Source organism: Lepisosteus platostomus, chromosome 11, assembly GCF_059453375.1.
Source record: "Lepisosteus platostomus isolate fLepPlt1 chromosome 11, fLepPlt1.hap1, whole genome shotgun sequence".
Taxonomy (NCBI): domain Eukaryota; kingdom Metazoa; phylum Chordata; class Actinopteri; order Semionotiformes; family Lepisosteidae; genus Lepisosteus; species Lepisosteus platostomus.
This window is the reverse complement of record NC_142621.1, coordinates 33,961,458-33,976,926: the sequence shown is the minus strand read 5'-3', so window position 1 is coordinate 33,976,926 and position 15,469 is coordinate 33,961,458. Positions and strand designations below refer to the sequence as shown.

The window sequence follows — 15,469 nt, the reverse complement described above, 5'->3', positions numbered from 1 at the left end:
GAACATTTTCATGCATGCTACAACGAAAGCTCCTGATTCGGTATGGAGAATATGTTGAGGAATGCTGTAGATATTTAACACAGTGCTGTATTCTCCCAGGTCCTCCTCCTCAAGCGGGAGATTAACGTCTTTCCAGACGACATCCTGGCAGTGCAGCACGATGCTGGCGCAGGATCCTTCCTGCAGTGCCCACGGAGCGATGATTCCCCCTGGCGTCAGAGCTACCTCTCCCTGCGCCGGACAGGCTGGTTGGAAGGGGGGGTGTCTGCCCAGCCCAGTCAGTCTGTGTGGGTGGACGAGGTGGTGTGCGACCTGAGAGTGCTGTACTCTGACAGCCTGCAGGGATATGCTGTCACTTCACCGCTCGGCACAGGCCACAGGGACCCGGGCTCCTACACGTACAGCATCGCAGTGAGCAACCCTGTGAGCAGCACTACAGCCTGCTGCACTGTGGACGTTCGCACGCCGGTATGGGGGCTCCAAATCATCCACCCACTTCCGGTCGGAGGAATGATACACATTCCAGTGAACAAGCCCACGCTTATTGTGATCAAGATCTTGTCTGGGGTCAATGCTACCAGCTCCTGGTCAGCTCCTGTTCTGCGCAGTGGGATCGCCTTCAGCTCCTCTTGTCCATCTGCTCTGCTTGCCTATGTGCCAGGATGTACAAGAACCACCCCAGACACCTGGTTCTCATATGCCTATGCCACTGTGGCCCTGCCAGTGTCCCAGATCCTCAATATCTCTGTCTCCAATGGAGTCAGTGCACAGAACCTCTCTGTGGTACTGCAGTCTCACCAGGAGGTACAAGGGCTCAGGATGAAACCACAGGGGGATCGGAGGATGTTAGTGGATGTATCCCAGGTATGTCGAAAAATGCAGATTAACATCTATATTATAGAAGCTTTACAGTGGTTGATAATAAATATGTAAATGATATTTTGAAGGTAGCTTTTATGTTAACTTTTTGTTTTATATAGTTTTTTTAAACTAAAGCACTCATGATAGCTTGCAATGGACTGGCATCCCATCCTGCCTTGCACTTGTTGCTCGCCAGGATAGGCTCCAGATCCTTGCGATTCTGTGTTGGATAAAAAGGTTAGAAAATGTGTGGATGGACACAAGGCAGCAGAGTTGCCACCTTCTAGTTTGATCTCATCAGATCTCAACTGGGCCTAGTCGGCACTAGTACAGGAGACATCAAAATAAATCCTTCTCTTTTCTGATGTGTTTTGTAGCAGGACTGCTAGCCTTGTGTCACCTAGGTAAGGACTGTACATCAGTATTGGATGAAGTGAGTCCCATATATAAAACACATTGAGATCAAGATCACTACAGTACACCCGTATAAGGATTTATTATAATATTTAACAACTCATTTAATAGGGAAATATAATCAAATTTGTTCAGCATTCATTTTAAACAGTGATTTAGTAAGGAATAGGATTATTTTATTTCCTTTTTCCTCATGCAGTTTTAATGCCTTAATTACAGCGAGAGTTCTGTACTTTCTGTGTCTGTAGAAGTCAAGACTGTGGAACTCGCAGATTTATAAAATTGTTTACTTAGCCATGCAATATTGAGTGTTGCATATTGGAGGTATATTAAATAATTGTTCTTATTAAGCTTGCTTCCTGCTTATTACATATTAACCATGCTGTGCATAGATGGTTTGATCTATTTAAATACTTCTTTCATTTTTTGCTTGAAATCTGTACAGTTTTATGATACACAAAATATATTTTATACTTATTTAGTTATTATAATATATAATATGATATGTAATGTGTATATATTTATAAATTAATGTGCATCCGAATGGTAATCTGTGGCTCTGTGTAAGCTCTGTGTTAAGTAGACGTGTAGTAGATTTATTTTGTGAAGGTACATTTACAAGATATAATCAGTAGATCTAAGGAGTATACATGATAGTAAGTACTAGGTATGGTATACGGTAGATCAGTTTTTATTAACAGGTTAATAATTAAACTCTTCAGATTAAAAATCAAATATATCTATACTTTACATATATATGTATACTGAGAAGTAGACTCCCACATTTTAATTCCACTAAACAGAGATTCAGTTTCTTTAATGTGAAATACTGTAAATATTATTACATTATTTCTGAATTCCAGGAGAACATGGAGTAAATGACAGCATAATTTAAACTATAGATGGAATGTATTACTAATTGGAGTGAACTAACATTATGCAATAATAGACAAAAGTAGATATCTTTATGGCCCTACATCTGTTTGTTGGAATTGCTAAGAATGGGCTGCTTTGAAATCATGAAGTCCCTGTAACACTTTTCACTTCATAATGTGAAAATGTATTTTAAAATACTCTTTTCATTCATTTAGGAATTCAGAGCATCAGTCAGAAGTGGTTCTTCAGTCACCTACACCTGGGTCATAGATGACTTGATTCTGTTTGCTTATCACGGGCAGACATATAGTGTAGTATTCCGAAAACCTGCTGTGTATAACCTAAAGGTGAGTGAATGACACAACAATTTTGAATTTTTCAATAAATTGACATGTTAATACAAGGTATTAAGACTGAATCATAGAGCATTTATTTTTAAGAGGGGAAAATACTGATAAGTACCTACAATATGACTACAAATTCTATCAAACAAACAAGAGATTATATACTAATGAGATTAGCAGTGCTTCTGAATCCCAAATGATGCTGGCCATAATCTTAGTTAAGGTTGGAGATGAAGGGTATACCTGTCTTGAAAAAACTTTGGAGAACCTAGATCTACATGGATAATGATTATTCTGATTGCAAAATAAATGCAAAATTCAATCTTCCATCTGTTTATTATTTCTGTCCTTATTTATTTGTATTCAAATAAATAATGTTATAAATGAGGAGAGGCTATTTGGTAGTCATAGCTATTTGATTCAGGGATTTCATCCATTTCTGTTTTCCTGTGTGAAACGGAACTTCACTGCCATAAACTTGCTAAGCATTCTGTCTCAAATGGTACTGTGTTGCTACCTGTGCACACCTGTGATTTCCTCTCTGATGTCAGGTAACAGCAGAGAATCCAGTGAGCTCAGAGTCCCTGGATGTGAAGCTCACAGCTGATCTGATGAAGCCCCTAGAAGATCCTGTGTTCCTCTCTGTTGCAGAGGTCATGGCTGTCAACACCTCTCAAGTGTTTGTCTTCAGGGTGAAAGTTGATGTGTCCATTGGCGTCACATTCAGGTTTACTATTTACCTTCTTTGATGTCAGATAAGTAACTTGACAACTCCAAGCAGATGTGAATAGGAGGTAGAAATAATGTCAACAAGGCAACATGCTAACCACTGTGCCAACTTGCTGCCCTTATACATAAATATTGATTAGAATAATTAAATATGAAAAAAATTAACCTATTTTATGTTAATGTCGCAATGGCAAGAAATCCTGTGGCGGCATTAGTCATGCTCTCTCCAACTCTGCAGATGGGACTTTGGAGATGACATCCCAGCTGTGAGCCACTCTTTCTCTCCCCCATATGATGCTGATCAGAGAAAACAGATTTACCTACAGGACTCTGCCAGCCACATCTACACTCAGCCAGGTAAAACTGCCACTGAAAATGCTGATACCCACTAAAATACTGAATGTGTGCAATTTATGACTCTAATTGAGGAATCAAATGTACAGCCTTCATGCTTTCGGTACACCTATGTTTTGTAAAAATCACACACATTTATGACAGTTTTGTTAATGATAGTGATGTATACTTTATAAACATGTACAAATTGTATGTACTTGGTAGAATCTAATGTCAAGCCTCTATATCCACATGTTCAAGCTGATAATGTGTTTAAGGTTACTAATGCCAAGAGTAAATTATATAATCACACTGACATTTTTTAACTGAAGCTTTTTTAATAAAGCAGTTTCTACCCAAAAAGGTTTATGTTACAAGGTAAAGAGAGACAAAGAATATAAAGTTTATGTGAAAAGTATGTAAGAACATATAGGCTTTTCGTCATTTCATGTGACGTTCATAAGGTTGGTTCAAAATGACAGTAACAGGCATTCACTTATTAGTGGTTTCTTTTATAACATTTTGGAATGAATTTTAATAGTTTAGTTTTCTCTTTCTAATTGTGAGAAGTTACTTCTCACTTTCTAATTGTAAGTGAGAATTGCATTTGCATTATATTTTATATGCACTCGTCATAGATTCAAACAACCTACAGTACATTGCCATTTAAGATGTTGGAAAATAAATTCTTAATTTCTGTGAAAAGTATTAGAAATCTCCCTCTAAACTTTTAAAAGATCAACTGAAGTACTTCTGGAAGCTGTTCCTGATTTTGAAGAATGTTAATGAGAAATTTATTGTTTTGTGTTCTTTTCAGGTAACTACAGTGTACGGGTTGAAGTTTTTAACAGTTATGACAGGACAGAGAAGGCTGTTTTAGTAATGGTGCAGAGTCCACTGTCTGGGCTATCCCTCTTCCTAACTCCAGCCTACCCTGCTGTCAACCAGGATTTTGAGCTAAGAGCTCTTCCAAGACCTTCCACTTATGGAGTTTGTTATCTATGGAACTTTGCTGATGGCTCCAAGGAAATTAAGGAATGCAATTCCAAAGTCAGCCACACTTTCAAAACAGCAGGTGTGTACAATGTCACAGTAACTGCCAATACCACGTTCAACATGTGGAGGTCCTGGATGGCTGTGGAAGTTGTAGAAAGAATCGCAGGTCTCAAATTAAGTTACAATGGACCCAATGAACTGGGGACCCCTACAGTTCTCAAAGGAACTGTGTCATCGGGTACCAGACTCTTTTGGACTTTTGACATGGGTGACGGGCATGTGTTTTCTAACGTTTCAGATGCTTCGATCTCCTACATTTACAAGTCTGCTAGGAATTACTCTGCCAGGATTACTGTGGACAATCCCGTCAGTCATGCTTTTCAATCAATTAGTGTGGAGGTATACAGACTAATCATAGGTGGAATCCTTCCATCAGGCTGCTTTGTGGCCAGACGTGAGGTTCCTTTTCAAGCCTTGGTGTCTGGGAAAGAATCTGCTATGACGTTTCACTGGATATTTGGTGATGGAAGTCCCCTGGCTATTGTCCAGGGAAATTCCACAGCTGTTCACCGTTACGCCAGCCCAGGTATCTATTATGTGAACATCACAGCTTTTAGCCCACTGAGGTCAGCTTCATATCAAACTGAAGTTTGTATGGAAGATCTCATAACCTCTTTGGCAATAAACTCTTCACATTCTGCGGCAGCAGTGGGGCAGGAGATTTGTTTCAACGCTTCTGTAATTCCAAAGCCAGATGAACAACAGAGTTACCAGTTTCTGTGGTACACAAATTTCTTCAACCGATCACCCACCAGGGGTTCCTCAAATTATTGTTGTATTTTTAAAGAAGAAGGGTCCCATCATGTGAAAGTGGTAGTAAGCAATAATGTGAGCAACAGGACAGCCACAGTATTGGTAATTGTGCTAATGCCAGTAAGGGAATTAATTATGAAACAAGATAGAGGGCCCCCTGGGGCTGTGGCTGTTAACAAGTCTTACGCATTCATGGCTGAAGCCTCTTCAGGAACCAATGTCACATTTCAGTGGGATTTCAGTGATGGATCTTATATTAGACATGGACAAACCGTTTCTCATGTCTACACATCTCCAGGACAGTTTAACGTCTCCGTTACAGCATTGAATGCAGTCAGCAGGGAAAGGGTCACATCGGAAATCAATGTGCTGATCCCCATTTCTGACTTGGTTCTGATCACCGATCAGCCTGTTGTTGAAGTGGGTCAAGAGACGGTAATAACAGCTACAGTAAACGTTATGGTAAATGTTAGTTTTTACTGGTTGTTTCACCCATCTTTCACACCTGAGCTGGGAACATCAACTTTTAAGCACATATTTTCGAAAGCAGGTGTCTATAACATCTCAGTGGTTGCCCAAAATCCGATTAGCAAACAGCAAGCCACCATTAGGATGGAAGCATATGAGAGAATATGTGGATTAAGTATCAAGAGTCAGGATCTGATTTCAGAAAGGTATATTCCAACTGGAACAAATGTTAGGTTTTCTGCATCTGTGGCCCAGGGTTCTAATGTGACTTTTGAGTGGTTTATTTATCAGAATGCAAGCAACAGACCTCTAAGTGAAGGGGAAAATGTCACTCTCCATACTGATACTCCTGGCGACTTTGTGGTGATCCTAAAAGCTAGAAACCCTTTGGGACTGGTGAATAGCAGTCTTTTGCTTAGGGGTGTGGAGCGCATTGCAGGAGTTAAGGTATTAACAGAAGGAGACATTGTACCTTTGGGTAAGCCCATCAAGATCATGGTTAGTGTGGATACTGGGACAGACCTTCAGTATATCTGGCGTGTGGACTCAAATCACTCTCCTCTACTGTCAAATGAATCCTTTCTTTTTCACGCATATAGACTCATTGGCACTGTTGTCATTAAAGTATCTGTGACCAACATGTTGGGCTCCAGTGAAGGGTCCAAGGAGCTCAGTGTCCAGGAAGAAGTAAGTGAAGTGGGTTTTCTCATCCAGGGTACCCTAGGTCCGTTTTATGTCCCATCAGACTCACCTGTGGCACTTGAAGGGTATGTAAAAAAAGGAAATGATCTGAGATGGGAGTGGAAATTTTCTAGGAGAACTGGTTCTACCCTTTTGTACAATCAGTCAGTTATTCATTCCTTTCAGGAGGCTGGAAAATACCTAGTGTCCCTCAATGTAACAAACAATATAAGCTGGAAAGAGATAGCCCATGAAGTCATAGTTCAGGACACAATCCAGGGGCTGACAGTAAACGCTAGCCACTCCACACTCTGTGAAGGAGATCAACTGATTTTTAAGGTGACAATCTTGAAAGGCAGTGATGTTCACTTTTCTTTGAACTTTCCCACTCTAAATTACCTGGTTAATCTTGAAACAGACACCTACATGACATCTGACCTTCCAGTTGGCAATCAGTCAGTCAGTGTAAGAGCCAGAAACCATGTGAGCTCCTCTGCTACAGTTCTAATGGTAGAGATAGTCGAGAAAATTCATGGCCTTCGCCTAGTAAATTGCTGCTTTCATATTCTGGAGGCCAAAAAAGAAGTGAGCTTCCAAGCAGAGCTCCAGAGTGGATTTCAAGTGCATTACCAGTGGACTTTTCAATTGTCTGGATACCCTCTTTTGCAAGCAGCTGGGGCAAAAGTCTTTTATACCCCACCAGCCAATGGCTCTCTTACTGCAACCATTGTGGCCAGCAATGCTTTCTGCTCACTGTCCTTGACTGAAAATGTGACTGTGCAATCCCCAGTCCTTCATGGAGAGATGTTTTCTAACTTGACAAATGTCTTCATTCACCAACCTCTTGAATTTTGGATCCTTGTAAGGGAAGGCAGCGATTTACTTTACAGATGGAACTTTGGTGACTCCAGGAAGACAGTTGTTAACAGGAACAGCACAGCCATCCATCGCTATCACACTCCTGGGAGATATCTGGCAGAAGTGACTATCTTTAACAATGTCAGCAACTTCACTACACAGTTGTTCATTAATATTATGAAGCTGGAATGTAATGTACCAAAGGTTGACCTTATTCAGGGAAAACCAAGGATCCTGAAGTCCAGACCTAGTTACTTTGAAGCCAGTGTGGATCTTCAACGTTGCACTGCTTACAAGGCTGGCTACCTATGGGAGGCATTCTGGGGTCCAAACTGCCTAGAGAAAGACAGGAAGCCCTTGCAGAATATTGACGTGACTTCCCTTTTACTGGTTCTGCCCAAGTTAACACTTGAAGTGGGCTCCTACTGCCTGAGGTTCACTGCTGCTCTTCAGGGCACTCCTTTGTTGCAGTCTAAGAGTGTGAATATCACAGTATTGCAGAGCCAGCTGGTAGCCCTTATCAAAGGTGGCTCTCATAGAGTTTGGGCAGCACAAGAGGATCTGCTGTTGGATGGCTCAGGATCACATGACCCTGACATTGTGGGAGGTGAAGATAGAGACCTGCAGTATTTCTGGAGCTATGCTGTTCAGGTAAGACTCTTCCTCTTGTGGTTCACCAATCTGTTAACTAGTATTTAAGTGACCTGTAAAGCAATATCTCAGTCATAGCTTAAGGGATTTAGATTTTAAATCCTTTAAAGTGCTAAAATAAACTCAAAAATCAAAAATAATGTCAATGTATATCCCTTGGATTGTTCCACGTTCACATTTCCATTAATGACTACAGTAGTAACAATAAGTGGTGTCCCGCTGTTGCCTTTAGTGAGCTTCAAAATCCCAGATGTAAAACACTTCTGGGATAAACATATTTCATTTGAAGTGATTTTGAAGTCATTACACACAAAAAAAATGTCCATTTCACACCTGGTATTTGAGAACATCATTTTTCTATTATACAATTTACCTGTAAATCAAATTATAGCAAATAATTTGATTTACAGGTAACATAAGAGTTTGATTGCATAAGAGCTGCATTAAACAAGTATTAGATATGTAAAGGATAAAAAAATGAGAAGAGTTTGATTATTTAGAAATAAAAAGTCTAAAAATAAGAAATCTAAAAAGTATATTAAAATACAGCACAAAACATGTTGAATTCATTTGCTATTCCAGCAGCAGGTAATGCAAAAAAAAGAAATACTGGAAAATGAAAGCAGATTCACAGCAGTTACATTGAGAATATTGTAAAACTTTTACTTTCAATGTTTTGGACTGCTGTGGAGACGTTTGTGTTACTTTTTGAAAACAGCTTTTTAAGGCAAGGTTTTTGATACATGTTCTGGAAGTGCCCGAGCTAGGGTTAGGGTTAGGGTTTGAACAACACCTAGGGATTTAGTGATGCATTTGCTACACTCGAGGATGCATTTTAAATGCAGGAAAAGTGTTGTTATGTTGTTTCCTAAAAAAATAATTTGGCCCAATTTTGCAGTTTTTGCTAAGCCGCGCACCTGTCAATCAAAACTGGCAAAAAATAAAATGTTTGAGAACACACTTTCTACATGCTAAACTCTCTTCCTTTTTGCATTTTAACCCAGGAGAAAAGATAAGTTTAGCTACACTTAAGTGTTATTTGTAATTCTGACCTGCAGACAGCACAAAACATGTTGAATTCATTTGCTATTCCAGCAGCAGGTAACACAGAAAAAGAAATACTGGAAAATGAAAGCAGATTCACAGCAGTTACATTTAGAATACTTTAAAACTGCTTCCTTCAATGTTTTGGTCTACTGTGGAGACGTTTGTGTTACTTTTTGAAAACAGCTTTTTAAGGCAAGGTTTTTGAGATATGTTCTGGAAGTGCCCAAGCTAGGGTTAGGGTTAGGGTTTAAACAACACCTAGAGATTTTATGATGCATTTGCTGCTCTCAAGGATGCATTTGAAATGCAGGAAAAGTGTTGTTTTTTTGCTTCCTCTAAAAATTAATTTGGCCCAGTTTTGCAGTTTTTGCTAAGCCTTTCAATCAAAACTGGTAAAAAATAAAATGTTAGAAAACACACTTTCTACATGCTAAACTCTCTTACTTTTTGCATTTTAACCCGAGAGAAAACATAAGTTTAGCTACACTTGAGTGTTATTTGTAATTCTGACCTGCAAACAGTACAGAACAGTTGAATTCAAATTAATGTGATTTTGCTCCTATTTAATTTTTCTGGTACTTTGCAGTCTGGAAAGAGAGGTTGCAGTAATTCCACTAATGTGAATGTTGTAGCCTGTGAATTCACCCTGAGATTGTTTCACTATGTTCACTGTGTTTTCTTTCCTTACAGAACGCAACAGTATCCTCGCTCAGACCCAGCATCCTGAACAACAGCAGCACATTTATCCTCTCCAGGTTTAACCTTCAGCCCAATGCTCTTTATGTCTTTACGCTTACTGTCTTCAAAGCAGGGAAACTTCCAGCCTCCACAACCCAGTCTGTGAGTCTATTATTCGCCCCACTAGATTTCCAGTATAACATGATTTAGAGTATTTGGGGTTTTAATTATGTACTGGATGCACTGTGCTCATGAAAGCAGGTTCAAAGCTCATTTTATCTTTGACTATCTTTTACTTCACCTCAGCCCAGATATATGATGGGAAACTATAGTGGCTGGTCTTTTAAAGGAAGGCCTGTATCATTCCCTTGTGCAGAAGTTCTGGTATGAAGCAAGTGTAGCACACACTTAACAGTGCATTATGTTAGGTGGAGTGTCACACCATCAAGCGGCCTGCCAGTTGACATTACGTGTACCGTAGTCACAATTTAAAAATCCCTCTGTTAATCATTGTTCAGTTTGGTATGCTGCAATATTTTTTTCTTTTCTTTTATTAAATTCAAATTATGATGTCTGCCCATAAATGTTTTGACTAGTTTGCAGTATAAAAAATAACACTTATTGATTTTAGGGAGGTATCATGTTTTTTGGAAGAGTTTATTTGGCCAAAATAAGAATTAATATTAATTAATTTTTTTAGTAATTTACAAAAATATAAAATAGTATTAAATCTTTATACTTCTTTAAAATAACATCATTAAAGAACTGACTACCTGCCCAGTGATGATTCCATTTACTGAAGAGCTACTGAACCTTCATTTACCTAACATTTTGAAAATAGTTGGTTTCAGGTAAGGATGTTCTAATGTATTGCTCTCCCTATAAGTTTTTATCTTGACATAAAACACAGGTTTTATGTTTCACTTGTATTAATTTTACCAGCTGATGATGATCATGTGCAGTATGTTCTTGTATTCTGCATGTTCCTGACCCCTGATCAGGATTATCCTGGGGTCCTACAGTACATTACAAGTAAATCATGATTAAACACATAGGAAAAACAAGGAAGTGTGTAAAATTAAAAAAAATCTTAACTCATATGTTGTTCATTGCAATACATGGTTCACAATTCTCAGTATTTGCAAAGTAATCAAACTCTTTACTATTTTAAAAAAATTAATTTACTGATTCTTTACTAATTCTGAATGGATCTGTCAACCAAAGAAAGGAATAATTGAGATTGCCAAGGTTGCTCATCAGATAATGTGAAGCTTCAGTAGTTAAACTGTAATGCTGGTGAGACTGACAGTATTATTGACTTGTTTCTGAGTGGAGAGTTAGAGAGGGCTCATCCCAGGCTGGACACGGGTCAGAAGCTGTGGTGGAGAATTCCAGCTAGAGAGCTGTTTGCTAAAACCCTGTGTTGTGCTCATGGCTTTCAGGTGATGGTGAGGCTTGGCAGAGTCCTGCCAGTGAACATCCAGTGCCGGTCTTGCAGCGCTTTGTCCTCTTATTGTGTGAGTCACAGTGTCCATGTCGTACTGTCTGGACAGTGTAAGGGCTGCAGCAATGAAACACTTGTAAGTTATTCCATATTGTTTTTAGTACTGTTTCTTATGCACTCTTTTCTCCAAAACATTATCAAGTCTTATTGATTGAAAAGAATGTTGAGTAGAACGAATCTACGAATGGGCGGCACTGTGGCATCAAAAGACATACTGGTAGGTGAATTGGCTTCTGGGGAGAATGTCCATGGTGTGTGTTTGTGCTTGTGTATGCCCTATAATGCACTGGCATCCTGTCCGGGTGTAACCTGCCTTTCGGCTATTGTGGATAACAGTCCACATGGATGAATGGATGTATCTGCAAATAATTTGATTTGCAATGAACAGTGAACTTGCTAGAAAATTCAGCCACTTCCTACTGTATATAGTATCCTATTTTTTAATTTATAAATTTGTTTTCAATAGTTTGAAAATTCTGCACATTTATTTTTAGCTTAATATTCAACCCCTCAATAGACAAACTGAAAGCTTCAGAGAGTAAAATAGCTTACATAGATAGACTTTATTAATCCCATAGGGAAATTGATGTGTCACAGTGAATATCACCAAAAACTAAAGAGAACAAATGGAAATGTCAAATTTATAAGTATGTGGGCCTTTGGCAGCAATTATAGCCACAGGCATTTTGTTAAGTCTCTACCAACTTTACACACACAATACACACAATTGGTGTAGGTTTTACCCATTCGTCTTGGCAGATTTGCTCAAGTTCTCGCAAGCGACATGGGGATTGCTTAAAGACAGCAGTTTTCAAATTTTCCACAGAAAATTTCTCAATAGGATTTGATTCTGGACTGATCCACTCACAAGGTGATTTTCTTTCTTATTATTACAGTTCTTGTAGTGCCCACTGTTGAAAAGCAGAACTACAACATAATACTGTCACCACCATGCTAGTGCTTTGTAGCAGACCCCATACAGAATTTAAGATGTTACCTTTTCAGCACCATACAGGCCCCCTTTATGAAGGGACCAGGATATTGTTAACCTACCTGTATGACCAATTTCTCATATCTCAGCCACTGAACACTGACTCTTTAAAAGTTGTGGTTAGTCTCACAGTGGCATTCCTAAACAGTTTCCTCCTTGCCTGGCTGCTGAATCTGGAGGGACAGCCTGATCTAGGCAGTCTCTGGTACCTTTCACTTCTTAATGATTGGCTTTGAGATGTTAATGGTTGTTGTTTTTATACTCATCTTGGTATTCATGTTTGAATGAATTTCAGCACCTGACTAAGGGACATTACAGAGATTGTGCAATTATGACTTTTCCATTTTATTTTATATTATTTACTTTTTATTTTTTTCCAATTTGTGGAGTAGGTTGTGTATCATAAAGTGAATTACAGTTCTACAGTACTTCAAATTGTCAAGACAAAATGTGAAGATTTGCAAGGGTCTGAATATTTTTGCAAGCCAATGTATTTACATTTCTTTTAGCTTATTGCGAATTATCTTATTGTCATGTTTTTTATGACACATTATATAGTTTCTGCTAAATATAGGGATCTTATATCTCAAAAAGTATTTATTATGACATCTTAAGTATTTACAGGATTAATGGGTATTCCATCATTATAAAGGTGGATCATTCATTGGCAAGAACAAGTTAACAAACATTGTTTATTACATTTAATTGATAAATGAACATAATTGTCTCTGATGAACTGAAACAATCTGAAGTACCAATGTAAAAGTTGGTACACAATCTTACCTCATGTCATAGATTTAGACATGCTCAGGTTGATCTGTGACAAGGCACCCCAAGAAAAGATTCTTATGACTTCTTGGCCCAGAATAAAATTTGTTTTATTCTGTTTTATACATGAACAAAGTGGTTCTTTTTGTAAAGTGAACGTATTCATAAGCTTAAAAAGATTGCTTGATTGACCATAGTGAAATTAGTGATACAAATGTATGGCACTGAAAAAAACACTTTTGTTCTTTACTGTGATGTTGTTGTTCTGTCCCCAGTATGAGTGGACTGCTGAAGGATCACATGGAGAGGTTCTGGAACTGAACAACGTGTCGACAACAACGGGGAACTCCTTCCCAGACTTAGTCATAAGGAAGGGGGTTCTGCAGAACGGAGTCCATTACAACTTCACCCTTAGTGCTACTCACCCCTCTAAGGAATTCTGGGGATCTGCCAGCATCATATTAGTACCCAACTACCCCCCTAGTGGAGGCATTTGCACTCTTACTCCCAATAGCACCATCTATCTCCTCGAGACTGTTGTCACTTATCACTGCTCAGGTACAGAGAGCCTCCAGACTGCATGCAATGTGAAAGAAATTTCTTCTTGTGTAGCCATGCAGAGGCTAAAGGAACTCAGATTTCAGTGGCTTTAGGTTACACTGGGTAGCAGACAGGGTTCAATCCCCTGATCTGAAGCCATGCATGTTGAAATGTGTATTGGAAGTAATGTATTTCAAAGCTCACAGTTGAAGTGGGGGGATTCACTATTTTTCACCCAATCAGCTGAACATTTATTTTAAAACTTTAACCTGTACAAAACACTGTGTTTCTATGGGTATTTTGGGATTGTGTTTATTTTATCCTAATTTATTGTTCCAGCTGTAGAAAAGTGCATTTTGTGGATAGAGGTACAGCAAACTGATGGTGTTGTTTTGAAGTTTAAAAGGAGTAACAGATGTAGATTCAAAAATGGTGACTGTGTCCTGTGAAAATTACATGATTTCCAGTTCAAGGCATTATTATGATAAGTAAAGCAGACAATCATTTTTATTTTGGCAATCACAAAGAGAAAAATGACTGCTTCTTCACAATAAAACACATAATACTATGTGCTGGGTCATTGAACTTCAATTTGCAGGCTGGATGGATGAAGACGGAGACCTGACTCAGCTGATCTACACCATGCATGTGGAGGTGTGCCAGCACAGATACCACCAGTGCCACCTTCTCACCCTATACAGAGGCACCAAGTCAACATTCAGCACACTGGTACCAGTGGGTTCAACAGAGTCAAGCAGTTTTTCTCACATTAGTGTGCTGATTGAAGTGGAGGATGCCCTTGGGGGCAAAGTCATCGCTCTCAACAGGTCTGCAGAGGGAGTGTGGAACTCTGGTCTAAATGATGTCCTTCTGATAAAAAGTCTTAGAGATTACATTTGTAAATAGAGTCTTGTACATGAATCATTAGGACAAAGACTCTATCGTCTGTATGTATCATGAGCTGCAGAAATGTAAAATTATAATGGATAACTTTGTGAAGAAGTTTGCAGTTGTTGTCTGGCAATTGATACTGCCAACTGAAAAGAAGCTGCCAACTTGTGGTTAATTGGTTCTCTCATTTACTAAATGCTCAGCAGCTCAGTACAGTACAGCCACTCTGTGCCATATTTATGACTCATTTAGATGATTGTCTAGGAAAGCAGCTCTCACCCCTAGCCCTGGGGCACCTTTTTTGTCTCTGGTTTTCAGCTGGGCTCTGTGGTCTCCAATAATTCTTCTTATCCTTATATAGCTGCTTTATTTTATTATAACTCTTTAAAATACAGTGCTTTTTTAATGTTCCTGTTAAGAAACACATGCAGCATTGTTTTGATTCAAAAATAGAATTACCTTCCCCGAGAACTGCAGTAGTTGTTACTCATTTTGCTTATCCTTTGAACAACTTGACCTACACAGGTGACCTACATCTTTGCACCTTTCTAGGTTTCTAACTCTGTCCTTCCTGTTATCCCAGTACCCTTACCGTGCTCCTGCCTGTATTCCCTGTGGAAAGTCAGGGAATGATGGAATGGCTGACGAACAAGAGCCAATCAAAGCTGTGGGACATGACCCAACAAAGCAACCCACAGGAAGTGATCCCCTACTCTATTGCTCTTACTAGCATGCTCAACCAGGTAGGTGTGCACAGTTTTGTTGTCGCTGGTAATCATTTCACTGAGTAATTTTAATTTTGTATATTAAATATCAATATATTAATACAGTTTATAGAGAGGATATTAAATGTAATCACTGGTGTCATAAGAGAATCAAACAGTTTGTGACAGGGAGATAAGCTATCCAACATGATAAAAGTAAACAGAGCCAATTAGTAGGACAGTTCTCCATGAAAGAATCATTCCTCCTTTAAGGAGGACAGTACAAAACACAGAGGGAGCGCCTTATTGACAAAGTATAAAA

General features: G+C 38.9%; 1 protein-coding gene across 2 annotated transcripts in view; it reads left to right on the top strand.

Annotated features, from left to right (window-relative positions):
- The window catches only part of pkd1b (polycystic kidney disease 1b), a 65,586-nt gene that overhangs the window by 24,254 nt on the left and 25,863 nt on the right, over positions 1 to 15,469 (top strand). For both annotated transcript variants that reach the window (XM_088599340.1, XM_088599341.1), the window contains 10 exons: positions 100 to 864; positions 2,367 to 2,498; positions 3,047 to 3,222; positions 3,463 to 3,581; positions 4,375 to 8,024; positions 9,762 to 9,911; positions 11,192 to 11,329; positions 13,288 to 13,570; positions 14,151 to 14,379; positions 15,027 to 15,186. In XM_088599340.1, the coding sequence (XP_088455466.1) occupies positions 100 to 864; positions 2,367 to 2,498; positions 3,047 to 3,222; positions 3,463 to 3,581; positions 4,375 to 8,024; positions 9,762 to 9,911; positions 11,192 to 11,329; positions 13,288 to 13,570; positions 14,151 to 14,379; positions 15,027 to 15,186 (5,802 nt within the window). The remainder of the gene's footprint in view (positions 1 to 99; positions 865 to 2,366; positions 2,499 to 3,046; positions 3,223 to 3,462; positions 3,582 to 4,374; positions 8,025 to 9,761; positions 9,912 to 11,191; positions 11,330 to 13,287; positions 13,571 to 14,150; positions 14,380 to 15,026; positions 15,187 to 15,469) is intronic.